The 25,199-nt window shown below is 45.1% G+C and overlaps 2 protein-coding genes across 5 annotated transcripts in view; one reads left to right on the forward strand and one right to left on the reverse strand.

Annotated features, from left to right (window-relative positions):
• Nucleotides 1-2,924, reverse strand: part of MINDY2 (MINDY lysine 48 deubiquitinase 2) — a 35,089-nt gene extending 32,165 nt beyond the window's left edge. For 3 of the 4 annotated variants that reach the window (XR_008451951.1, XR_008451950.1, XM_009557660.2), the window contains exon 1: nt 2,526-2,923. Coding sequence is in view for 2 of the 4 variants with exons in the window: in XM_009557660.2 (XP_009555955.2) it covers nt 2,526-2,846 (321 nt within the window). In the remaining 2 variants the exon portion in view is untranslated. Of the gene's footprint in view, nt 1-2,525 lie in introns of all 4 variants that reach the window. The other variant, XM_054078205.1, reaches the window with a different exon arrangement.
• A 2,137-nt stretch (nt 2,925-5,061) lies between these two features.
• ADAM10 (ADAM metallopeptidase domain 10) overlaps nt 5,062-25,199 on the forward strand; it is a 52,251-nt gene continuing 32,113 nt past the window's right edge. Inside the window, 2 exon segments of the mRNA XM_054077619.1 lie at nt 5,062-5,571; nt 17,804-17,954. Of these exon segments, the coding sequence (XP_053933594.1) occupies nt 5,517-5,571; nt 17,804-17,954 (206 nt within the window). The 5' untranslated portion in view covers nt 5,062-5,516.

Genomic DNA, 25,199 nt, shown 5'->3' on the forward strand with positions numbered 1-25,199 from the left:
CTAACAGGGAATCCCTCAAGCATATAAATAATAAGGTCATGTGATGGCAGTTTCACCAATTTAGCTGTCTGTCTGCAACTCATGTAAATTCTGCTGAGGTTTTATATAAACAGACTTATAGAACCCCCCTCCGGTAATCCTAGCAGCACAAAACAGTAGGGCATTCCCAAGAGGCATTTTGATTTTCACCTGTTTATAAAACTGGGTATCGCCTTAATTCTCACTATGTAATACTTCATCGAAGCAGAACGTCAGTTCAAATTCTGGATGGATGACAACAGAAGAAAGCAGTCTTACATTTAAGGAGGCAAAGGAAGAACGCTAAGGAGCAAAACCTCCAAAAATTTAAATGCAAATAACAAGGGCTGTGCTGTCCTATTTATATGCTTTCATTACATGAATGGTTAAAAAGCAAAATCCACATGCCATTTCTTTTAAAACACCACCACACAAAATGACAAGGCATATTAAGTTCTCCAAGGCCCTCCATTCACCCCTAGCTCCTAAAGAGGGGGTACAGAAAGCAGGTGTTAAATACTTCAGTCTACAACCACCTTCACAGCCTCTTGAGAACAGCTGAACCTATGAAAGGCAGTACCTGGACGTCACAGACAACTTCCCCGTGCTGCTTTCACCGATATCCGAGTACCTGTATCGCTGCACCCACAGCCACTGTCCTGACATACGAGCTCAGGAAAATGTACTGAAAATATAACTAAAAAAATTCTTCTGGAAAGTTACCTTCCTCCAAACAAAATTATTCTTATAATATTATTTCCATTTTGACCTTTTCCCATCTCACCTGTTACACCTGTGAACAGCCTTCTACTCCGCCAATACTAACTTTATTTCCCTTGATACTACAACATCGAAACTACTCCATAAAGCTTTTCTATGCTACGACTCTGCTCACCAATCTTTCGGGTTCCAATTGCCAGAATTTCTTGAGAAGTAACCCCTCCTCCTCATTTGGCATGGCATGCGACCTCACAGCCCTTCTCCAACAGGCTCCTTTCACGTCAAAATGTTAATAATTACACTACGCATTACATTTCAATAGCTTAAAAGTTAAAAAGAGTTATTTTAAGAGTACAGGACGTCTGTATCCACAACGGCGGCTGGGCTGGAACGAGAACTGCCAGCTGTCAAAGCCATACTTGATAATGACCCGATTTATTCATTAAATTAAACACAATCCATGCTGCATAACTGTAGGTTACTCTTATGTACTTGTACTTATGCTGCTTAACTGTACATTATGCCTGTTATTCAGGCAGTTATTGTACAAAGCTGCGTTCTGTGCAACTCTGCAGACACATCATTATACAAAAGCAACCTATTTTCCCGAAACACCGCCTACGTTTTTAGTGCTATAAATAGCAATGTTTACTTACTAGAAACCTGAACACAGCTGCAAACCATTGCTCAGTTTAGAAGAGCATCATAGAATCATTAGGTTGGAAAAGACCTTTCAGATCATCGAGTCCAACTGTACCTGTCCACAATCATGTCCCCAAGCACCTCATCTACTTGCCTTATAAATACGGGATGGTGACTCAACCACCTCCCTGGGCAGCCGTTTCAGTACTTGAAAACTCTGTCTGTGAAGGAATCTTTCCTCATGTCCAATCCAAACTTCCCCTGGTGCAGCTTACGGCCATTCCCTCTTGTCCTGACACTTGGGAGAAGAAACCAACACCCAAGTCTCTGCAACCTCCTTTTAGGCAGTTGTCGAGAGCAATAAGGTCTCCCCTCAGCCTCCTCTTCTCCAGGCTAAACAACCCCAGCTACCTCAGCTGCTCCTTGTAAGACAGGTATAAACTGGAGAGGAGCAGATTTAGACTAGACATAAGGAGGAATTTGTTCACAATGAGTGGTGAGACACTGGCCCAAGTTGCCCAGGGAAGTGGTGGCTGCCCCATCCCTGGAGGTGTTCAAGGCCAGGTTGGATGGGCCTTGGGCAGCCTGAGCCAGTGGGAGGTGTCCCTGCCCATGGCAGAAGGGTTGGAACTGGAAGATCTTTAAGGTCCTTTCCAGCCCAAACTATCCTATGATTCTAAGACTTGTATTGAATCCCTCTCAGAAAAGCGAGCAGGTGCTCACTGTCAGGGCAAGTCCTGCAGCACAGATGGGGCTTTCTCCTTTCTTCAAAGTTGTCTGCAAAAGGAAAGAGGCCTGAAGGGCAGAATCATCGAATGAATCATGGAATTGTTCGGTTATAAAAGACGTTCGAGATCACCAACTCCACCCGTACCTGTCCACTACTAAGCCACGTCGCTAAACACCTCATCTACGTGTTTTTCAGCCACCTGCAGGGATGATAACTCCACCACCCCCCGGGCTGCTCTGCCAGTGTTTAATAACCCTTTCTGCAAGAGAATTTTTACTGACGTCCAACCTATACTTCCCCTAGGGCAGCCTGAGGCCATTCTCTCTTGTCCCATCACCTGAGAGCGCAGCACCCGTCTCTCTGGGGGCTGCAGAGAGGGATCAGACCCCCCCTTCTTCCCCTTTCCCCCCCTCACCTTCCAGGCCAGCAGCAGCACGTTCATGATGGCCAGCAGCGGGCAGGGGCCGTTCTCGTTCTGGGTGATGACGGGCGTGTTCTCCTCCTTCCAGCGCACCCATTTGATGTGGTACACGGACTGCCCGGGGAAGCGCTCCCGGGGCGCGCCGGGCCGCTCCGCCGCCTCCTCGACGTCGCTGTTGAGCTCGGAGCCGCTGGGGCAGCCCGAGGGCGGGCTGGACAAGGACTCGGGGGAGTCGGGGCTGCCCGGCGCGGCCCCCGCGGGGCTCTCGGCGCCGGCGCCCGGGGACGGCGGCGGGGGCCGCGCCGGGCTCGCCATGGGCTCAGCGGCGCCGCGAGGGGCCCGGCCCCGGCGCCACCGACGCCATCACGGCGGGCGCGGCCCCGCCCCGGGGAAACGGGGAAGGAGGGAGGGAGGGAGGTGTGGGGGGAAATGGCGGCCCCGCCCCGGGGAAACGGGGAGGGAGGGAAGGAAGGAAGGAATGAGGGAGGGAAAGGGGGAAACGGCGGCCCCGCCCCGGGGAGATGGGGGGGGCGGAAACGGCGGCCCCGCCTGGATCGAGGGCGGGAGTCCCGCCCGTGTGAGGGCAGGGGAAGTGGGGGCGCAACCTGGGGAAGGGTTGCAAGATGATGCGAGGGCTGGAGCAGCTCCCATCCGAGGGCAGGCTGGGGGGGAAGAAGGCTCCTCGGAGACCTTAGAGCCATCTTCCAGTGCCTGAAGGGGCTACAGGAAAGCTGGGGAGGCACTGTTCATAAAGGCTTCTGGGGATAGGATGAGGGGGAATGGCTTTAAATTGAAGAGAAGATGTAGACTAGACATGTGGAGGAAATGCTTCACAGTAAGGGTGGTGAGGCACTGGCACAGGTTGCCCAGGGAAGTTGCCCATAAGAAGCTTGACATGAGCCGGCAATGTGCGCTCACAGCCCAGAAGGCCAACCCTGTCCTGGGCTGCATCCAAAGCAGCTTGACCAGCAGGGAGGGAGGGGATGCTGCCCCTCTGTTCCTCTCTTGTGAAACGCCACCTGGAGTACTGTGTTCAGCTCTGGAATCCTCAACATAAGGAGATGGAGCTGTTGGAATGGGTCCCGAGGAGGCTACAAAGATGATCTGAGGACTGGAGCACCTCCCATATGAGGACAGGCTGAGAGAGTTGGGGTTGTTCAGCCTGGAGAAGAGAAGGCTCCAGGGAGACCTTCCAGTGCCTGAAGGGGCTGCAGGAAAGCTGCAGAGGGGCTATTCATAAAGGCTTGTGGTGATAGGATGAGGGAAATGGGAATAAACTGGAGAGGGGAAGATTTACACTAGACATGAGGAATTTCTTCACAATGAGAGTGGTGAACAGGTTGCCCAAGGAAGTTGTGGCTCCTCCATCTGTGGAGGCACAAACAGCAAGGAGTGACAGTGAACTGCCACAGACCCCGCTATGAAAAAGAACTAATAGAATACTTTAGGTTGGAAAGGACTTTAAAGCCCATCTGGTTCCAACCTCCCTACCATGAGCAGGGACATCCCCCTGGATCAGGCTGCCCAAGGCCCATACAACCTCTCTTTGAACACCTCCACGGGAGCCACAGCTTCCCTGGGCAACCTGGGCCAGGGCCTCACCACTCTCATAGTGAAAATATTCTTCCTTATATCTAGCCTGAATCTGCCCCTCATCCTGTCACCACAAGCCTTCGGGAACAGTCCCTCCCCAGTATTCTTTTTATCCTCATGAGGTTCAACAAGGCCAAGTGCAAGGTCCTGCGCCTGGTCGGGGCAACCCGCGGTTTCAGTACAGAATGGGAGATGTGATTGAGAGCAGCCCTGCAGAGAAGGACTTGGGGTGCTGGTCGACGAGAAGCTCGACATGAGCCGGCAATGTGTGCTCACAGCCCAGGCGGCCAACTGTGTCCTGGGCTGCATCCAAAGCAGCGTGGCCAGCAGGGCGAGAGAGGGGATTCTGCCCCTCTGTCCCTCTCTTGTAAGACCTCGTCTCGAGTATTGTGTTCCAACGCGGATACTGCTCCGTCCCTTTCCGTAAACAGCCGTCCCCACCGCCTCTTACGCTATTTCCGTAGCCGGCCCCGCCCCTTACGTGTTCCGATCCCTCCGCCCCGCCCCTTACGCTATTTTCGTAGCTTCTGGCCCTTGCGATGTTTCCGTACCCGACCCACCCCTTCCGCTCTCTCATGCCCTGGCCCCGCCCCTTACGTTCTTACCGTCACTCTGGCCCCGCCTCTCACGCTATTTAAGTGTCCCGGCCCCGCCCCCCGCTCTGCCTTGCTGAGACCCCGCCCCTTACGCTGTTTCCATCACCCCGGCCCCGCCCCTCGCTCTCCCATGCACACTGGCCCCGCCCCTTAAGCTGTTTCTGTACCCCCTTCCCTCCCTTCAAACTGCTCCGTATCGCCGGCCCCGCCCCTCGCGCTGTTTCCCATCTGGCCCCGCCCCTTACGCTGTTTCCTTATCCGGCCCCGCCTATTACGCTGTCTCCGTACGCCGGCCCGGCCCCGTCCCTCGCTCTCCCTGCCCCGCCCCTTACTCTGTTTCCGTACGGCGGTCCCGCCCTTTTCTCTGTTACCCTTTTCGCTGTTTCCCCTTTGGCCCACACCCCTTACGCTGTCTCCGTTCCCCCCGCCTCTCGCTCCGTGCCCCGGCCCCGCCCCTTACGCGGTGTCCGTACCACTCTTGCCCCGCCCCTTACGCTGTCTCCGTTCCTTGTCCCGCCTCTTACGCTGTCTCCGTTCCCCCCGCCCCTCGCTCTGTGCCCCGGCCCCGCCCGCCGGTGGCGTCGCGCGGTCGGGGCGGCGCGGTGGGAGGCAGTGGCGCCGGGGCCGAACGGGGCCAGGACTGAGGGCTCTGGGGCTGAGGGAGCCGCGGCTCGAGAAGCGGAGGCTGAAGGAGCGGAGCGGAGCCGTCGAGAGGCGGTCAGTGTTGGGCACAAAGCGGAGGCGGGCGCGGCGCTCGCCCCTCCCCATCCCGACGGCGGGGCCTGTGCCCGGCGAGATGGATCTGGCGGGGACGCTGCTGCTGCTCTGCTCCTGGGCGGCGGGCGCCGGAGGTGAGAGGCCCGTGGCCCTGCTTGGGGCTCCCGGATCGGTCCTTTCCCCTCATCCCGGGGCTCCCGTCCCGGTGCGCGGTCCTTTTCTTTCCCTCCTCCCTGTCCCGGGGCTCCCGGCCCTTTCCCCGTTCCCATCTCGGGGCTCCCATCCCGGTGCTCAGTCCTTCTCCTCCGCCCCCCGTCCAGGGGCTCCTATCCCAGTGCCTGGTGTCTCGCTCCTTTCCATTCCGGGTCTTCGTCCTGGTGTCCGTTCCTTCCCTCCCCGGTGCCCGGTTCCTTCCCCCCCCCCCCCTCCCCGGTGCCCGGTTCCTTTCTCCCCCCCCCTCTCTCCGGTGCCCGGTTCCTTTCTCCCCCCCCTCTCTCCGGTGCCCGGTTCCTTTCTCCCCCCCTCTCTCCGGTGCCCGGTTCCTTTCTCCCCCCCCCCCTCCCCGGTGCCCGGTTCCTTCCCCCCCCCCCTCCCCGGTGCCCGGTTCCTTCCCCCCCCCCCCCTCCCCGGTGCCCGGTTCCTTCCCCCCCCCCCCATCCCCGGTGCCCGGTTCCTTCCCCCCCCCCCCTCCCCGGTGCCCGGTTCCTTCCCCCCCCCCCCCCCTCCCCGGTGCCCGGTTCCTTCCCCCCCCCCCCCCCCTTCCCGGTGCCCGGTTCCTTCCCCCCCCCCCCCTTCCCGGTGCCCGGTTCCTTCCCCCCCCTCCCCCTCCGGTGCCCGGTTCCTTCCCCCCCTCCCCCTCCGGTGCCCGGTTCCTTCCCCCCCTCCCCCCCCTCTCCCCGGTGCCCGGTTCCTTTCTCCCCCCCCCCTCCGGTGCCCGGTTCCTTTCTCCCCCCCTCTCCCCGGTGCCCGGTTCCTTTCTCCCCCCCCTCTCCCCGGTGCCCGGTTCCTTTCTCCCCCCCCTCTCCCCGGTGCCCGGTTCCTTTCTCCCCCCCCTCTCCCCGGTGCCCGGTTCCTTTCTCCCCCCCCTCTCCCCGGTGCCCGGTTCCTTTCTCCCCCCCCTCTCCCCGGTGCCCGGTTCCTTTCTCCCCCCCCTCTCCCCGGTGCCCGGTTCCTTTCTCCCCCCCCCTCTCCCCGGTGCCCGGTTCCTTTCTCCCCCCCCTCTCCCCGGTGCCCGGTTCCTTTCTCCCCCCCCTCTCCCCGGTGCCCGGTTCCTTTCTCCCCCCCTTCTCTCCGGTGCCCGGTTCCTTTCTCCCCCACCTCTCTCCGGTGCCCCGTTCCTTCCCCCCCCCCCTCTCTCCGGTGCCCCGTTCCTTTCTCCCCCCCCCCCCTCTCTCCGGTGCCCGGTTCCTTTCTCCCCCCCCCTCTCTCCGGTGCCCGGTTCCTTTCTCCCCCCCCCCTCTCTCCGGTGCCCGGTTCCTTTCTCTCCCCCCCCCCTCTCTCCGGTGCCCGGTTCCTTTCCCCCCCCCCCCCCCCCCCCTCCGGTGCCCGGGTCCTTTCTCCCCCCCCTCTCTCCGGTGCCCGGTTCCTTTCTCCCCCCCCTCTCTCCGGTGCCCGGTTCCTTTCTCCCCCCCCCTCTCTCCGGTGCCCGGTTCCTTTCTCCCCCCCCTCTCTCCGGTGCCCGGTTCCTTTCTCCCCCCCTCTCTCCGGTGCCCGGTTCCTTTCTCCCCCCCCCCCCTCCGGTGCCCGGTTCCTTCCCCCCCCCCCCCCCACCTCCGGTGCCCCGTTCCTTCCCCCCCCCCCCACCTCCGGTGCCCGGTTCCTTTCCCCCCACCCCCCTCCCCGGTGCCCGGTTCCTTTCCCCCCTCTCTCCCCGGTGCCCGGTTCCTTTCCTCCCTCTTTCCCCGGTGCCCGGTTCCTTTCCTCCCTCTCTCCCCGGTGCCCGGTTCTTCCCCATCCCTTGCCCGCTCCCGCCGGGGTCGCTGCCCCTCGCTCTCCCCAACCAAAACCGAACAGCGAGGCAGAAAGTTCAGGGAATCCAAGTCGAGCCCAATTATTTTTCCCTGAAGCGCTTCCAGGAGGGTCTCGAGTGTCTCCTGAGCTGGAGGATAGACCCCCCGAGTTTTGGGGGACGTGGAGCCTGGGGACGGCTCCCCTTAGGAGTCGCTTTTCGGCATGAGGAGGGGAGTTTCTGACTGGTTAATCACAAAGTCACGGTAGGGGAGTAGTTTCACGTTTTCACAAGGCTGGACTGTGGGAAAAGGGGGACTGGGAGGGTGTTTCTGGCGATGGCTGGGTGGAGCAGCTGATAAAGTCTCGCTCCCTCTGTTCCGCTTGGCACCTCTCGTGTTTTTCTGGGTGCCGTGGCTGTGCCTGGCTCTTGGAGCGAAACTCTGGCTCCTAATCCTGCTCTTTTACGTCTTCTCAAAAAGTCACATCAAAATACATCAGGAGGTCGTGCTTGTGGCGCAGCTGCGAGAGCGGTTGGTTTGCAGCGCTCAGAAGCCGTGCTGTTATTTCTGTGATTAGGAGTGGTGCACGCAAAAGACTTTGGTGGCTTTTCCCTCATAAATTCCTGTAAACTATCAAGAGTTTACAGACATAATTACTGGCGTGCCTTTCAAGGCCTCTCTGTTTTCTGAAATAAAACTGTGCTGGCGCAGAATTAATCCAAAGTGATTTATTAACCACTTGTGAGGGTTGTTTCCTGATTTTAGGTAGGTAAATATGCCTTGAAGTTAAGAATCACAGTAAGCACGTAACGTACGATCCCGTGGACGTAGAGAAGCAAGTTGTGAAGTGTATTTTATAGAAGTCCGTGTTCATTTATTCTTTGAGAGGAGAATGGGCTCATTCAGCGTTTCAAGCACACCTCACCAGCAGGTAGCAGAATTGCGTGTCTCGGTGTTTAGCATTACAGGTAAATCTTCAAAGAAAGCTTGAATAACGCTGAAGAGAAATCTAGGAATGGTGGCCAATGTGCATCTCCAAAATATCTGCTATAACTTTCTTGTAAAGAGCTCAGCATAGAATTATGGAAGATTCATCATAACTCTATGTTGAACTGAAATGACTTTTTAATATTAGCTTTTTTAACATTAACCGTGTTCATGTTTCTAGAGTTTTAAGTGCTGCAAATGTTTTTATTGACTGAAAAATAGAGTTCTTCGTTTGCTTGCTTTTCTAGGCCGACACTAATATCTGTGCAAAAAAGGGCAAGTTCATGATTTTTAATGGCGTTGCTGTGAGACGAGCACAAACTGGGGGGAAAAAACCCAACAATTGTGGGGGTTTTTTTTGTGCACAACGCATGTTGCATTCATTAATTTCACACAAATCTTAAAACTAAGTTATACTTATCTGTTGAATTGTCTAGTTTTAAGCCATATAGGTGTAGAATAGGAATAATTTTGAAAATTCCATTAATAGGCACTTTTATTTTTAGAAGTATGTGGAGCTTTAAGGTTGGAATATTTTTACAGGATACCTGAATTTGAACTCTTACAGCATTGTGCAAGGCTCTGTGTCTGTACACTGTATTTATACTCTGGTGTATCTAGTACTGTCTTTAAGTACTTTAGATGTAAACGTGTTATGGTTTAACGGACCCAGTTATAACTTTAGTTCAACGTTAAGTATGAATCATGAACTCAGTGTGTTAACATAGTAAGGTGCATTGTAACTCAATGGTTTACTTGAGTAGAGTGAGTGATTCAGTGCCTCCATGAAATCTTTGTCTAATTTGAGAAATTTTTCTTTTGTAGTTTATATTATTATATTATATATATTATATTATATATAATATATTATATATGTAGTTTATATTATATATATATAGTATATATAATTATATTATATTTGCATTAAACTGACATAGGAGTGCGATCAAAAGCCATTGCTAGCATTGCTGCACTGATGAAGTGTACCGCAGTATCTGCATGGTTTACGGTTAAAGCAGACAACCTATCAGGTTTAATAGGCTCCGAAACATGTGCTCGATGAGGTTTTGATGTTAGATCACTTCTAGGACTCTCTTAGAACTTTCTTTCTGAATAAATAGAATTTTCTTAAACCACGTGGTCCAGTAGGTGAGTCTGAATACAGTTTCAATACTGTGAGAAGGAAAAGCAATGCTGATTTTTTTTTTGTTAGTAGTTGGAGAAAGGTAAAATTTATCTGAAGTAGATCCTTTACGCTAGAAGGTAAGATACGTGTGCCTTGAATTTTAAGAATTGCTTGGTCTAAGGAATCTGTTTGCTGGCTGATGCTGTTAATAACCTTGAAAAGTATAAAGCGCTATTTTGTTTGGGCAATATTATTTTCAGCTTTTAATAGCATGCTTTGTTGCATAGTGCATGCAGGTATTTTGAACAGTGCTTAATTATCCGTACATAATTATGTTTTTTGAGGAGTGGAAATAGGATAGAACCTTTCCTTTTACCTGAGGGCCCTTTAAAAAGAAATAAACGGGAGAGGTGAATAGAAAATATGAGAAAGAGAACTAATGAGACACCCCAAAAGCCTGGGTTTAACAAATGATCATGCATTGGCCAGGCTGATCAGGTGCTGAATGTCATTGCAAATCCATGATAAGTTGTTTGTTTTCATTGGTACAACGCGCTCTTCTGTGTTGCTAAGACTTGAGTGGTATCTTGCTGTTTTGTGCTGCTGGATATTGAACTACCTATTTCCCAGTGAGGATGGGAGAAGTTCTGTTTTTTTCTGGACACATGGGGGAGTTGTGGGAAGGCATTTATGAGCTGTTGGCATCAGTGATTTACTTTGCATCCTTGCTATAAATTGAGATGAATGCTAGCCTTCATTAACATGGCACTCGGCCTCCACAGCATTTGTCTGGAGTTTAAAATAATAACTTGACGAATTTTATATGGCTGGATGAGACAGCGTCTGGAAAGGCAGCTGTTGGATGGTTGTTTCAGAAATGCTCATGGAAATGAAAATCAGGTGTTTTGGTAGTAATTTTGAAATAACATTCCCCCAAAACCTAAAATTGCAGTTTATTTTTGCCTTTAAAAGGATCTAAAGGTTCTGTTATGCTCTATGGCAGAGCCACAGTAATGACTCGCTGCTCTCTGGTGAATCCTGCTCTGGTGATGCTTTCCCAGCTCTCCTCCTTCACAGCCTCTTGTGTTTGATGGCGATACAAGCCAATTCTACCTGCTAATTCAAACAAAAGAAATCACTACTTTCCTGCCGAACGTGTAACTTCCATTAATTTATCATGCAGACCCCAGCCCAGCGAGGAGGAAGAGCTGTGACTTGCATGGAGTGTGAGGGAGAGGGTATAAAAGCCAACTAAACACCAAAAACCCCACCAAAACAGAGGTCTGTGTACTGCTTACACTGGTGGAGCTGTGTTGTCTAGATGTAACCTAAATGTGAGTTTTCAGTGAAGGAAAATGATCCCAACTTAACTTCTTTGTTACACATATTTCTTTCCCCAAAAACTGACTTGACCAGAAGTTAAAGTATATTTTTCACTTGAATCAGTTTTTATGCCAGCACAAGAGAAGAAGAGAAATGGAATGGGAGAAAAAGGCCAGCAGAACTTGCCCTTGTGCTGACAGTTATGAAACTAGAGCCTGAATAAATTCTTCAGTGACATTGAAGTCGGGAGGTATCTGGTAGGATTACTGGCTTTTGATATACTTAAGCACTGAAGTGCTAAATCTAAATGCTATGTACGTTCTTTAATATCCCGTGTAAAGGGAGTGTTTTTTAAGAGAAATAAACTCGACATTGAAAACAACTTGAATAAGTACAACTTGCTTTATCTTAAATAAATAATAATTTTCTTAAAATATATTTGTCATATGCTGGCATTTTGCAGCATGTTGCATTTGCATGCACTGATTTGCAAATCAGTGATGACACTTGCAGTAAGTTAGCCTGTCTGCTGAACAATTACTGGTAGTCTTATCAAGTTGCATTTTGTGCTTTTTCTTCCTTTCACAGACTTGAGATGTGTTTGAACTATTGGTCTTTGTCATACTAGTCTTAATCCGAGTGGTTTAATATAAACTCCACCTTTTAGAGCAGTGCATGCTTGATTTATCCTCTTACAGGAAGTTAAATGTTGTCATCTTTTACCGCGATATATATAAATTTAATAGAAGTTTGTGTACATTGGTAAACTTTCAGTACTGTTTATTTCAAGTCTTCCTTATGTGCAGGAAGCTAGCTTCTATAAGGATTTTCTCTGTAATCTTCCCAGGTACCAAGGTTAGTCTGACGAGCCTGTAGATCTCTGCACTTTCTTTCCTGAAGACGGCGATTATATTTGTCTTCCAGTTGTCAGGACCACCCCCCTACCCCCTTACCCCCAGTCCATTGCCATAACCTTTCAAAAAGGTGATAGAAACCCTCAAAATGGCATTAGCCAAGTCCCTCAACGCTCTGGGATGCATCCCATCTGATCCCACAGCCTTCTGTGTATCCAATTGGCTTGAGCGTTCCCTAGCTCACTTCCTCTGCTGTGGGTATTGCTTCATTCCCACAGAATGGGAAGGTTTGTTCTAGGAAGGGGCAGGGAAAGTCTTCATAGTCTTCTCTGGGAAAATAACTGTAATGAAGGAACAGAACTACAAATTTAGCATAGGCCACTAAACTATTGTTATATACAGCTGCTCAAGGTGTGCCAGGAGGCTTATAGCTAAAATCCCATGGGTCATACGTTGTATTTTGTGCACTAGCCTAGTTACAAGGTGAGAATGTATGCCTCGGACCCTCTGTATGTCTGGTGGGATTTGTGTCTGTTCAGAACTGTAGGTACTTCCTTTACAACTCTCCAGGGATGATGAAGTGCTGTAGATCCACGCACACTGTTTTGCCCGTTTTGATTTGAAGTCCTACCTTGCATTTAGTTCTAAGCCTGTGAGAATAAGGCTTCATTCTTGAGGGTTTTTGTTGTAGGAAATGCTACATGGAGTTTAGCAAGTCTTCAGAAGACAATCCTGACTGCTTCAAAAGCCTTCCTGTTGTCTCTCTTCGATATCTGTATCCTATCCGAAAGAGTTCCTGTCGGCTAGCTTAGGTGTTTATTTGAAGTATGATGTTGTCTTATTCTACTAGGTTGCCTGGAAAGGCATCCTACCTTCTTTGATATTTGGTTGATGGCATGATAAGTGGAATTTGTAGAGCAGCTCCCTTAAACTGTATCTAGATGCTCATGGTTCAGTGTTCTTTACTGCAGGCTTCATGATCGTATCCTTATTTGAAAAGATCTTTGTATTGCAGTCTCTATTAAAAAAAATACTGTTTTTTCAGTGACAGCAAAATAAACACAGTAGTTTGTCACAGACGTTGAGATCTGTGTGCATGCTATTGTGACAATTTCTTCGCGTGTACTGCTGTTGGTTTCTGTGATGGGCTTCTTCCTTTTTGATGCAGAAATCACAAAAACGGAGCCAGCAGCTGTACCTGCCTCATGCCCCTCAGTGAAGTCATCTTTCCAGATTAAGAAACTTTTACCATGTGGTCCTGTAAATTGTTACCAAGTTGAAGTTACTTGTTAAGCTACCTTTGTGAACATCATAGTCACTTTTGATCTGTGGTTGATTTTATTAGAAGGCGATGGCATATTAGTTGCAGGCTTTGAAAGTTAAAGTAAACAATTGTTTTGAAGCCTTGATTTCAACCCTCCCCAAAGTCCCTTCTTAGAAAGGCTATGAAGTAGCGTACGCTCTAGGTGCTATGCAGTTGCTTTGGTGTAGCAAGAGGAAAGCAGCAAGAGTGTTTGTGTTAAGTGTTCACTGTGAGAGTGCTTAAAACATGAGAAATGCTTAAGTTTTGGAGAAAGGGAAAAGTAGCAGTGTTGTTTCCCTGTGTGGTCAGAGATGCTGTGCACATTTTGATTAAATAAAAGCGGTTTTGCTTAAAACCCCCTCTACTTTTTCTTAGCAGAGACAGCAGTTTATTATAAGGCTTTTTTTATGTCAGTAATCTTTTCCTGTCTTGTCACAGTAATTATCACTTAAAAACTAGTCTTTGTGTCTCTGAGTGCAGTGTTCCACTTGGTCATGAGGTCTGGGTCATATGCAAAGCGTTATTTGGTCTTTGGTGAGTTGTCATGCTTTAAAACTTTCTTTCCAGGTGCCTGAAGCTGTTCAAAGAGTACCTTGCAATACTGAAAAAGAAAAATAGCCTGTAACAATTTAAGGAATCCTTTATTAGAAGCCTGCTACTATAGAAAAGTTGAAGGTATTTTTAAATAGTCTTGAGGTTGTGGAGCACAGAAGTTGATACTTTTTGCAGCAGGGTAACTCCTTGGTTTTGATTAAGTTTCTAAAGTGAGTTATTAGTATCATAGTCTAGATGTAGGTTTATTTTAAAATTAGAACTCTAGTTAAGTTTCAGCGTATATTGGTTGATTTTTAAGCTCGTTTTCTTTTATGTTGACGCTTTTAGGTGTCTGGTTACCTTGGAATTGGAAAGCGTGTACCTGTAGTCAGGCTGATGTGTGTTCTGCATCAGTTTGATATAACAAGTGGACTCAGACTAATCTTGTTTGATTTATGGAAGTTCTTGGGCCACAGTGTGTTTCTGCTTCATTCTGTGGGATTATGATGGAAGCATTTAGAGAAACATCAGACAGAGACAACATCCTTGTCCTCAAAATTCTTCATGCTGCTTGCTAAAACTTTGGATTTGTCCCATGTGTTATTTGGATTAGGATTCATGTGGACTTGCTTAAATCACAAATTTTATATTTGTTTGACACCGAAGAGGCTTCTAGAAAGCTGAATGAGAAAATGGACTTCTATTTTGAGACTGAGTATGAGACTGAGAAATTAGGATGAACCTTTGTTATTGGACTGTTGGCAGTCAACAATAAAGAGTCGACATTTGCAGAAGCCTACAGTACTGAGAGGAAATTTGAATGCAGTATATAATGACTTGATACTGCCATATCTTAAAAAAAAAGAAAATCATCTTGTGCCCATTGCTCCTAAATGCAAGTGATGTGTTTGGAAGTTTTAATTTACTCGGTCATCTTTTGTGTTGCTCATTGGTGATCAGACATTCTAATCTCTTGAAAAGAAACAGAAGCACTGAGGAATTTGTGGTATTAAAGAAGACCCAATGACAGTAAATACAGGGAAAAGGAAATTTATATTTCTGTTTATGAAGTTGTGTTCTGAGTACAATAACAGATTTATTTTCTTTGTGAAAATGTAACGCTACTGAGGCAAAGCTTTGGGTTGCATTTATCTTTTGTTGGGCCTACCGGACCTTGTCAATGTAGATATCTGAAGAAAAATATTGCTTGGGATCTCTGAGAGAATTTTCACGTGTAGAATCTGGAGAACACTTGGAGATTTGACTTTCTGTTACTGCTGCACTTCGATATTTCTTGAGGAAAAGAAAAGATGATAGTCCATGTCAAGTTCTTGAAAAATCAAGCATAAGCTGAACAATTTGCTCCCTTCCTTGAGGAGGCTGAGGAAGGAGAGCTTTGAAGCTAAGTGAGGAGTCAGGAACAATGGCACAAAAACTTGCATGCACACAATTAACACAACATACAGTAAAAAAAGTAAGAAAATAGAGTGGAAAAAAAAAAAGGTTTATACATCACTGAGGCAGAAACTGGTATATAACATTATAATGTTATAACCATTGGCTGTGGTTACCCAACGGTCAGAATGTAGTAGTAAGTTACACAAAATACAGTTCCTGTGATATGGAAATAAATCTTATGTTCTTCATGAGGATTTAGATTAGACATTAGGAGGAAATGTTTTTCCTGTGAGGGTAGGGAGGCCCTGGCCCAGGTTGCCCAGAGCAGTGGTGGCTGCCCCATCCCTGGAGGGGTTCAAGGCCAGGCTGGATGGGGTCTGGAGCCCCTCATCCAGTGGGAGGTGTCCCTGCCCAGTGCAGGGGGTGGAACTGGATGATCTTCAAGGTCCCTTCGAACCCAAGCCATTATTTGGTTGTAGGATTCTGTAACGTGTTTGAAGATTATCAATTCAGCCTAGAACCGGAAAACCAGCAAGTTACATTTTCTATCCTCTAATTTCATATTGTTAACATAGATAAGATTGTGTTTGTATACCACAGCTTTCAATAGAAAATTCAGGTTTTATGTCAGGTCTATCTCTTCGTAAATGAAGTGGTTGACAGTTGAATTTCTGTGACATTCTTGTGAAAGATGCTGTGTTACAGCTGGTAAAAATGATGATGGTACATTTACTGCGCTCAGTTTCTTCGTATCACCACATCGCATCTCCGTGAACTAAAGATAGGGCTGACTTGTTTCAGCAAAAGCCAAATAGTTCACTGAAACACTTCCTGAAGCTGTGGAATATGCTTTATTGAAGGGTTCGTGCAACGAACAGCTTGTATGGGAAATGTACTAAACATTGGTGCTAAACATTCCTTCTACAAGTACGTTTGGCGATATATTGGTGTCAGATGCTCCTTAAAAGAAGATTGGCCTTTTTGCATAAAACTGTGAGAGGTCGTTCTTGCCTTTGAATCATTTGATACACAAAGTAGTTTCTGTAGTGAGTAGTTTATTCTTCAGGAACAGTTGGAGTTACAAGAGAAAATAATTGACTGTAAGTTTGTTGAGGGAAGTGTATGGGAGAATACTGCAAGGCTTTATTTCGGACAGGGTAAATGTTTGCGTGCTAGCTACTGATAAAAATTATGTATCAAAATGTGCAATTACTCCTTGGAGTTTTGAAACATGACATAATTTGGGTCATACATAATCTGGCTTTGAAACCATAACCGCTGAAATTATCTCACTCTTAACTCTAGATTCTAGATATAGATACCTAAATTAATTCCTTATGATTGGATATTTGAAATGGAAACTGTTGACAAAATAGTTTCCACTGTGTGCACGCGGTGTGCAAGTCATGTAAAAAGCTGTGTGCACTACCTCCATCCCAAAGGCCAATGGTTTGCCTCACAACTTCTGTGGTGGAGCTTTTTTGCCTCTATTTCTCCACATTGTTTGCTACTGTTTGAACTTACAACTGTGTTCTTTTGGTCTCTGACAGATAACTTCCTTTTAATAATTCCTTCCATAACATCTGTGTTCACTCTTGGCAGGTAGATGAAATATTGTGTTACGCATAGTCTGTTAGTGCTGGTGTTTGATGTCAATGTGTAAGACTTGCAAAGAGTGTCAGTGTAGAATGTGGAGACCTTGGCAGTGGTCATGATAGGAAAACACACTTCTTGTAAAATAGGTGCTGTATTGTCCATTTATTCTGCAGACATTTGTATTAATTTCTTGGTATGTATTAACTAATAAGAAGGCGAATCCTGACTAGAAACTGTACTTATTTGGATGGAGTGACTGAGATGGGAATTAACCAAGTGTCTGTAATGCATATGGTGGCTCCTGCTCTGGAAGAAGATGATATGTTGACTTCTTCACTGTTTTGATTCTTCTGATGACTGTCCTGTTGGCTGTCTGTTAGGTAAAAGCAGTATATCTGACAGGTGTCTGGGCAGCGTGAGGAGTTTTCTATCCTGTTATTGACCTGGATTATTGACCTTGGAGAGAAAAAGTGTGTGATAATGAAATGTCTAATGTGTAGTGTGAATGCAGGGCCCATACAGTGGTCCTCTGTTTATTGTAGATCTGCAAAGAGCTCTCAGATGCTGATCCCTCTAGTCTACCCTGCATGTCCCTTAATCAGGATGGGAGGACAAAATCTCACCCCTTTTTCTGTCACGCACCCCTCTTGAGTCAAATATTACCTTATAAAGGAGTGTCCAAAATAGACTGAACTTAATTTACGCCTTTGGAGATACGTAGAAAAGTTTTATTAAAGATGTGATGGAACATTCCATGTGATGCAGAATGTGGTGTTGCTCGGTGGCATGATTCACTCTTAATTTTTCTGAGTGTTTGGCGTGTGGAATATAAGCATTCTGAGCAGATACTTGGTGTCAGGAGTGCAGAGTGAACCTGGAAGTACAGTCCTAGAGAACCAGAAGAAAGATGTTCAGCACAGATGTTGCACCTTTTGTGTTTGCATCTGGAGTGCATCTCTGAAACATCTCTCAGGCATTCCTGTCTACAGCGGTGTAGTTTGCATTCTGGAGTAGTTTGGGGTAAGTGAACTGTACTCGTTTCAATAGAAGTGGAAGGTGCCCCCCAAGGTCCACCTAAAGGGCTCTGACTGCAAGCGTGCTTTCAGTCTGTGGGACCAGACTAGAATGAATCTGAAGTGTACAAGGGAGAAAGAAGAAACTTAATATGCATCTCATGTAGAAGAGGGATCCTCATCACCAACTGTCTTGCTCCACAGATCCGCTATACCTGGCAGCATGATTGTAACCTTAGTAATTTCTTAGAAATGCTAAAACTTATCTTTTTTCTCTCCTCAGGCCAGTATGGGAATCCTCTAAATAAGTACATTAGACATTATGAAGGATTGTCTTACGATGTGGATTTGTTACACCAAAAACACCAGCGTGCCAAAAGAGCAGTATCGCATGAAGATCAGTTCTTGCACCTAGATTTTCATGCTCATGGAAGGTTAGTGGTATTTTAAAAGGTATTGGTTTTAACTATTTTGTTCATATGTGTTTTAATTATATAGTGTAATGTAAATGGTGAAATACAGCCATCGGACTGATGTGAGCTGGAATACACTAAGATGCGGTGCTTATGCTTTCTATGATGTGTTTGCTCTGATGTCCACTGTAAGCGTGAAGCTGTTGTTTGTAATCATTCAAACTTCTGGTGGTAACTCTATGCATTTTGAAGCTTAAATAGAGGAATCATATTGGGAACAGAGTGGTAATTGATTCTGAGTTTATAATGCAGCTTTGGCGTATATTTTTTTACAAAAATTATGCCAGGCTGCCTGAGGAGTTTAATTGAGGAAATGTAAAATTTAAAACTGCATTTGAAACTACAAAATAGGCTGGGAAAGTGTTGTGTGTAATGGTGTCATCTTTTCTGTGGTATTGTAGAATTTAGCAATTATTTGACATGTGGAAGACATAATTGCTTTTACAAGACTTGCTTTGCCTTGCATTTAGCATGTGTTAGATAGTGTGAGCGACTGAAGTATGATTAGTAGGTTTCACTTTAAAATCTCTTTGTACTTCAAGCTTTTCGTATAACCCAGGAGAAACAGGAAGAAAGTTAAAATACTTGTGTCTGTCTTTGCTGCTTTGACTCCCTCCTTTGCAACACCACTGTCTTAATGTATTTTAGGAATATATAGTGCACTTGCTTTTCTATTTGAGTTACAATCTAAGCAATTAGAACTTGATAGATAATTGCCAGCTGTATATAGAAAGATAGGGATTTTGACAGAGTAAAGGTAAAACCAGGTCTTTGGAATCTGTTTGGAATATTGTTTTATGAGTGAGCAGTCTGCTTCCCTGCCAGCTTTAATTTCTTCAGGGAATGGAATGGAGTGTTGCTGCTGGAAGTGTATGTTGAGATGAGTGAATTTCAGGGCATGCTCCCAAAAGGTTAGGATTAGGGTTGTATTCGTAACTGCAACCCAAATCCTGAGTTAGAAGTCCTGTCCTTAAGACCAGATTTTTAGTCCAGGGCATTTTATTATTTACAGAAGAGTCATGTTGCTGCTGTCTCTGCTGTGGCTTTACACATTAAATTGTTACTCATCACCATTAAATTGTTCTTATAAACAAGACTGCACAGTAAAATGTTTCAGAGGCTCCTCATGTTGTGAACTTTGCTGCTTTTGAATTAAATCTACAGGAAGGTTGCAAGACAATGAAGTTCGGTTACAGCCAGGTGCTGCCACTGTTAAGCTGATGGTTAATTTAGGCTTACCAGAGAGTGTACTACTGCAGAGAGGAGCAGGTCTGACTGCATTTGCAGCATCAGCTTTTGTGCTAGGTGTCTTAAAACCATGCAAGGAATAGGATCTGGAGGCTGATCCAGCTGAAAGCTGTTAGGGTGAAAAGAAAAATAATCAGTGTGACTTGAAGGGGTGATGGAGGGAGGACGAGACTGTTCTTTCTGGGAACAGTCCACATTTCAGTGCACTTGAGCAGTTTCATGTTGTTGTTGGTAAAGATTCCATAATACTCTTCTGTATAATAGAGTTCTTGGGTTCGCTTGTGCATTCTGTGTTAGTAAGGTGTGCTGAAAGTCCTTATCATGTAAAAATGTTAACCACACCTATGATAATGAAGTCTAAAAAAATATTTCCTCTCTTCATGGATCTTAGTCATACCAGACCTTAAACAAATGAGTTTATAAAGATTTTGATAGCAGACACTATTACTCATACAAGAGGGAGTTGGTGTTTATATGTGGATTTGATTCTGAATACCTATAGTCTGAATCACAAATCTATCACTAACCAAGGAGGGTGAATGGAGACGAGGTCAAACCAGTCAATAAATTAGGATTTTGGTTGTTTACTGTGACACATGTAACACTTCCTGCCAAAGAGAGGGTGATAGGCTGTGAATTTAGTCCACAAGTTCCTGTTAATCGGTCTGAGTGTGCTCTCAGAAAGTATTTTCATTTTTCTTTAAATGTGAATTAGGAGGGATCAAGTGCATTGTGTTTTACTTCTTGAAGTCTGTTTAATGGCTTTGAAGGTGTGCAGCGGTTTGAAAAACTGCATAAAGAAGATTGTTGCCTTTTTGTAGCTGCAGGTCCTTTATTGTTAATAGAACTGATGTATGTCGTCGCTGAAAATGACAACATTAAAGCCTTTTTATCAAATATTCTAATTCCTTTGTGCTAAGGTAGGAAATAAAGCTGTTGTAAAATACTTAAACCATTTAGATTTAGCCTACAGACTCTAAAAGTGCTGTTTTATTTAAATATGGGTGATAAACGGTAAAGGCGTTCAGTCACTGTGCAGCTTGAGGTTCTGAAAATTGGAAGTGGATTTTTTGGAATGGCCTTACACCAAATGGTTAGCAAAAACTTTGTGTAAGGGTAGTGGTTTATTGGCATACAGCTGTCCAGCTTGCATCTCCTTAACTTAATAAAAGTGCTAAACAACTGCTGCTGCTCATGAGTAGCCCCAATGATAATCTCATATTGTTTTGAGTTGGCTTCTGATGAAACGGCTGTCTTTTGTAGCCAGGAAACGGTGGGAAAGCACTGCTGGAAACAGCAAATGAAGCTAGCTGGGACTCAACAGCTCTTATCTCTCGTACCAGTCTGAACTGTATAACCTTAATCTTTCCGTTAGTGCCAGAGGAAGCACTGTTAGTCCCATGGCCAGTCAGGATAGGACAGCGGTTCGGCTGGTTTTTTTTTCAGTCAGATTAATTCCTCATTCTCTTCAGTACACAATCAAACTTGCTGTAAGAAGAAAGGGTGCAGAAGTGGTGAGAGGGAAGACGCGGTGCTACTCTTTTCAGTGGCAGTGCTGACAGATGCCGGATTAGCATTCCTCAAACTTCGAAGTCCATTGTCCAGTAAACGGCTGGCAGCTACAAGCGTTTTATGATTGTCCAGGTAGCATCTGTTCTTTTCAGTAGACTGTTTAGATTTAAGAACTGTGTTTTACTGTCTCTTTTTGTTGAAAAAGGAAAAAAAAAACCAGATTGAAATACTCTGTATTGACACCAAGCTAAAGTGACCATTAAACGTGGACTAATAACAGTTTAATAGTGGAATATGTACTGTAATGATGGAATTTAATTCACATCTACCTTTTTTTATGCTGACTCAGTAGTTCTACAAATGGCTGTATAACGCCATCATTGGGAAACCCTGCCTTATCCTTCATCTGAAAGTTAAATGCTACACATTATACTGTTAAGAACAATTTTTCGAAGTTTTTGTTGGGTGATCTAAAATACAGCTTATGGCAGATGTGGTGCCTTGGTTAAACCAGCCACTATTCAATGTGAAAACACTAACTTAATAGGGAGTTAAACTTGCCAAAACTGGATTATAGATACCTATTCATTCTTTTGAATTATTAACCTTGTAGTTGATATTATTGCTTCACCAGTGGTGCAAAATGTGCTCATTTCTAAGATGCTTCAAATTGGAAGGAATATGAAGTTTTAAAACAATCCATGTATCATAGCTTTTCCACCTGCCAGTTTGTATTGAGTGTTTTAGTGTGAGTTAATTTAAAGTGCCTGTTGAGGCCCAGGAAGGTTCATGCAAAGTTAATGAATGCACAGTGTCACTGTTAAGAAACCAAGTTCCTGGTATAAAGTAGCTTCTGAACCCACTTCACACACAGCTCCTCCACCTCTCATGCCCCTGAAAAGAAATCCCACCAAACAAAACCCCTCAAAACATATGTAATGATTCATAGAAGAGCCACGCCTTTGGCATCAGCTTGAGATGCAGTGTACTCATTTCATATGGCAGAACTTTCCTTTGCTGTCAAGGAGGTAATGACAATAGTTTGGACAATGAAGTTGAGACATCACTGAAACTGATATTGTATTTCATACCCTGTTTTGACATAGTCACAACATGTGTACTGGTACTCACTCACTTACCAAACACAATTCTTCCCGTGCAGAAAAGTTGGAAATAATTTTCTTCCCTTTTTCAGTATAGGCACTTGCAGTATGTTAATTGTAGAACATATTAAACTGAATTCCTATCACGTGTAGATTGTCAGAAATATACTGGATACTTCATTCATAGTGGTTTCGTTTTGAGAACAGAGCGTGAAAAACTTGCCCGGCATCTAATTTCTCTGAACTTTACCTTTTTGTCTAATGACAAAACTGAGATTTTCAGAGACTGATGCATTCAGAAGAATAAAGGAACTAGATCTGTGTGGTGTTTAACTGTACTGTCAGTCAGCTTTTTACTTAATGCGTTCTTAATAACTTATGCTTTCTAATTTTTTCTTAATTTGCTCTCTTAATCACTCCTCCACACCCTCTTCCACTCTTTCTCCTGGATTAGTCGATGACTCTCGCTTGGGAAAGTTGCCGGTGCGACTTGAGTGAACAGTTGAATTTTCAAGTGGTACTTGAACACACGATAACACCTGCTTATTACTAAAGATGTCTTGAGAGCTTCTTTCAGATATTTTGCAATTTGGCTACAATTTTCCTTAGATTTTTACCTACAATTTTATTTTTTAAAAAAGTACAGTGAGTTAAGTTCAGATGTTTGTTGGAATATGTGGCCTGTAGGTGATCCTTATAATAGGAACTGTTACTGAAAATGCTTGCAACATCACTTGTTTGTAAGCCGCACAAATAAAAAGATGTTTTGTATGGTTATGCTTGTGAATATTAAAGCATTCACTTCTTAAATATTGTTAGGTTGCTCTATAAAACCTGAGGTAGTTTAAAAGTATGGACTCCACTAATAAAAATGCTTCTCCTTTGTTTTAATTTGGGCTTACAAGTCATAGCTGTTAAGTCTAGGCTCTTTTAGGCCGGCTTATGCAAATCTTAAAAACTAGCTCAGTATAGGGTTAAAATTATGTAAATATTAGATATGTCAGTTGGTGCAACTGGAATAACCTGTTCTTCAGCCTCTCTCACCTCATACAGTACATGCAGGCTTAAAAGTACTTACTTCTACTGTGCTCCAAAATATAATAGACGGTTATATTTTCAGCATCTGCATCAACGCCTGTAGAGGTTTGCATTATGATAGGCAGCAATTTGAATAGCTCTTAACTAATGAAGAAGCATAAGCTGTGCTTCAGCTACATTAAAAATCAGTGATGCTGGCCATTTGGAGTGACCCTTGGTGACTGTTAGACGTTTTCCTTTTCTTGTTTTCCTAGTCACCTGGATGTTCTTACCTGTTGTTCATTGTAAGGGCATAACCCTATGTATCCAGAAGAGCACGTGGTTCTATATTAAAATGCTAATGGAACACGTGTGCCTAATGTGGCGAGTCCAATGGGCAGCAAGATTTGGTCATTAATACTTCAAGTAACTTGACAGCTAGACTGTCCGTCAGTGCCTTCAAAAGTGCTCCTGGGTGCCGGGAGTCAGGAAGATGCTGTAAGGCAGGCTTGCACTTGAGGCTATTTTGCCGATTACACAGAATTGCTGAGAGTAGCATTTACGTCGATAAGCAGCTGGATAAATCTGCATGGGTCTCCCTGCTGCTAGTATGATACTGCATGTTACTACATGCAACTATTCTTTTTCCTGTAGTTAACAAGTGAGTCTTCTGCATGTACGTAAAAATGGTTTAATTGTCACCCAGTTTGGAATAAAGTTCAGTAAATTATTAATTCTTAAATATTTTACTACCTTCTACAATATTTTGCTGAGAAACTTCTGTAATGATGAGATAATGCATGTTGTGAAATTGTTTGGGTTTGGGTGTTAATCTGGTCTCACTGCACCTTCGGGCAAGGCAGACTTGTGAAGCACTGTTTCCTGATTGGCTCTAATATTGATTTTCTGTGCAGGTATCTCTCATAATTTTTTTGAGTAGCTGTCAGTTGTGCATTACTTGAGCTTTCTGGTACAGTCTTGAATGGCAGGAATGGGTCACAAAAATTTGGAATTTTTTTATTCTTGGTTCTATATTAATCTATAATCCTTTTTATTGCATTCATTATTCAGAGCTGTTAAATGTTTGTGTTTAGAGAGCTGTTGACTGTTTGAGTAGGCTATGAAAATGAAGGAGTCTACTTGTACAGAAATCATATCTGATACGTTGAATTTCAAAGGTGACATTCTGAGCTTTCTGCCATGCTGTCTGAGGGGGACTGAAGTAACTGAGTTAGTTACTCATGGATTAGAGAAGCTTTATAGTATCACCTTTTTGGTTGAACGTTAGATCTTCTTTTTATGGCATTTGTTTTTTTTTAAGTACTTCTGCAATTGTGCATAGTGTTCAGTTAACAAACTCGCTTTGTCTTTTACGTTCTCTGTGTCAGAGCATAAAGGGGATTCACTGTTACTGGATCAGTCTGAAAATTTGTCTGTTTTTCAGTTTCATGTTCACTTAAACTCCCTCCTAAACAGACTAAATTCTTTAATACGTTCATTTAGTGGTCATCATGTAGGCCTGACTGGTTGGCTTCTGTGAGACTTCACTGAATTATTTCCATGAATCTGACCAAGTGAGTTTTTTGCTAGGTTCACTTACAACAACTCATTTCGGACAGTCCTGAAAAGAAAAAAAAAGAAGCCACCAAACTATTTAGTCTTTTCAGGTTTTTACAGTGCTCTGTGACCGTTCTTCAGCCATTCCCTGTCTATTGTACCTTTTAAGTTATATGCCTTGACAAATAATTTGCCAGCCAAGAGATTGTAAATCAGGCCTCGCTTTCCACACCCATTTTGTCAAAAAATCCCCAAACCCTACGTTGGTGCTTGTAGATAAAGTGATTTTATCTTGCAGAGAGTTGGGGAGCAGGGACCAGAGTTCTTACTAATTTTTAAAATGAAATTAAGATATAAAAATATTTTAGAGGCTGGACCTGTAGGTTAAATGTCTTGCAGTTTATAGCTTTAAATACAGTGAGGTGGAATACCTGTAACCCTCAGGAAAAAAGGCATTTAATGTTTCACTTGGGTTTGTCTAGGGTACAGTGGCATTGAATAGGTGAGACTACTCAGCAGAGGGACAAGGGTTTCCCAGCTGTATCGCTAAAACTAGTATGCATGCTTCAGAACTTTGCTCCTTGGCTGACAAACTTCAGTAGACACAGCAGTGTGCTGAAAATGCAATGTTCTTAAAACAAAAAGCAGTAGACTTAAATGGAAGCAGAGCTGCGCGCTTCATAGGTACTCAGCTAGCAGGTTTCTTTCTATGCCTTTATTCGCTTCACTAAGAAAACTTCTTTCTAAACTGTAGTTTGAATTTGTGTAG

The sequence above is a fragment of the Cuculus canorus genome, chromosome 12 (genome assembly GCF_017976375.1).
Source record: "Cuculus canorus isolate bCucCan1 chromosome 12, bCucCan1.pri, whole genome shotgun sequence".
NCBI classification, from domain to species: domain Eukaryota; kingdom Metazoa; phylum Chordata; class Aves; order Cuculiformes; family Cuculidae; genus Cuculus; species Cuculus canorus.